Source organism: Rhincodon typus, chromosome 15 (assembly GCF_021869965.1).
Source record: "Rhincodon typus isolate 14 chromosome 15, sRhiTyp1.1, whole genome shotgun sequence".
NCBI classification, from domain to species: domain Eukaryota; kingdom Metazoa; phylum Chordata; class Chondrichthyes; order Orectolobiformes; family Rhincodontidae; genus Rhincodon; species Rhincodon typus.
The window spans coordinates 1782853-1784266 of NC_063346.1; the positions used below are offsets into that span (position 1 = coordinate 1782853).

Genomic DNA, 1414 nt, shown 5'->3' on the forward strand with positions numbered 1-1414 from the left:
TTGATTTAACCCAACTGCCCGTTCCTCTTTCAAGTTATGACGTTGTCTGTGGAGATGGAGCACACAGTGTCAAGCACCATGTTTAATACCTTTCACCACTGGTGTGCACCACAGGGGTGAGACTGCATCAGCCCTGAAAATTAGATTTGAATGGTGTAGTGAATGTAAAGAGGTCAGCTAGGTGGATGTCATAGAACATGAGTTCCCTGATTGGGCCTGTTAACCTGGTCCAATCAGGGTGCCCTGGCTGACAGATATAAACAAGAGTGTCAGAGGTTCTGTACCATCTGAGTCAAGGATTCTCCTTGTGTAAATAAAGGGCAATTTGATAATGGTATACTGGCCTCTGTGGAAATTGGAAATGTTTTCTCTAAAGATTTGGCTTTGGGTAGAGTGCAATTTTAGGGGAATTTCATTACTTTTAAAGTTTCCACTGATGAGTGGGGAAGGCAATTTTTTTTCTTGAAGGGAGAAAATTGAGTGTGAGATGTTGAGAACCTTTAAAATTCTGAAAGGTTTTGGTCAAGCGGATAGAGAGACACAGAGAGTGTTTCCTGTACTGGGGGGAGTGCAGAAATAATGACCCAGAAATCTACTGAGCTATTCAGCAGATATTTCATGACGAGAGTGTGGAGAAATTGTCTTTGTGTCGGATCCAGTTGTGAGCACCTTAACTCTGATTTCTCTGCACAGATACTACCAGACCTACTGAGCTTCTCCAGCAACTTTTGTTTTTATAGCAGGGAGAGAATTGGCTGCACATAATGCGCAGCCGCAGTTACGGAAGTGGCCGGTAACCGGCTGTACGCAGCCGCAGTTGCGAAGAGGCCGGTAGCCGGCTGTGCGCAGCCACAGTTACGGTGTGGACCTGTAGCCGGCTGTACGCAGCCGCAGTTACGGAGTGGGCCGGTAGCCGGCTGTACGCAGCCGCAGTTACAGAGTGGGCCGGTAGCCGGCTGTGCGCAGCCGCAGTTACGGAGTGGGCCGGTAGCCGGCTGTGCGCAGCCGCAGTTGCCGAGGGGTCGCCATGTTGCTGTCAGAGCGGAGCGGGCCCGCGGCCTAAGGCGGGTTTTGAATCGACACCGAAAGAGAAGCGGCTGGAGCTGGGGCCGGGACCGGCGGCTGAGGACATCCCGACTCTCCGTGACCATGAGGTGGACAGAGGCGCAGCGGCCGGGCGGATACAGCGGCGACACTGTGAGGGAACCGAGTCGGTGAAGATGGCGGCGGCAGTGCGGCGGGAGGCCCCCCTCATGGGAGGCTTCATCCTCGGTGAGAGATCGGGGGAAGGGGTAGGGTAGCGAAGGGAGAAATCCCCGGGATCGGGGGTGGGGGGTAGGGTAGGGAGAAATCCCCGGGATCGGGGGGGGGGTGTGGAATAGGGAGAAATCCCCGGGATCGGGGTGGGGGTGTG

The 1414-nt window shown here is 54.1% G+C and overlaps 1 protein-coding gene across 2 annotated transcripts in view; it reads left to right on the forward strand.

Annotated features, from left to right (window-relative positions):
- The first annotated feature begins 893 nt into the window (after positions 1-893).
- Positions 894-1414, forward strand: part of lrp3 (low density lipoprotein receptor-related protein 3) — a 17830-nt gene continuing 17309 nt past the window's right edge. For both annotated transcript variants that reach the window (XM_020536533.2, XM_020536534.2), the window contains exon 1: positions 894-1272. In XM_020536533.2, coding sequence (XP_020392122.1) covers positions 1221-1272 — 52 coding nt within the window. In that variant the 5' untranslated portion in view covers positions 894-1220. The remainder of the gene's footprint in view (positions 1273-1414) is intronic.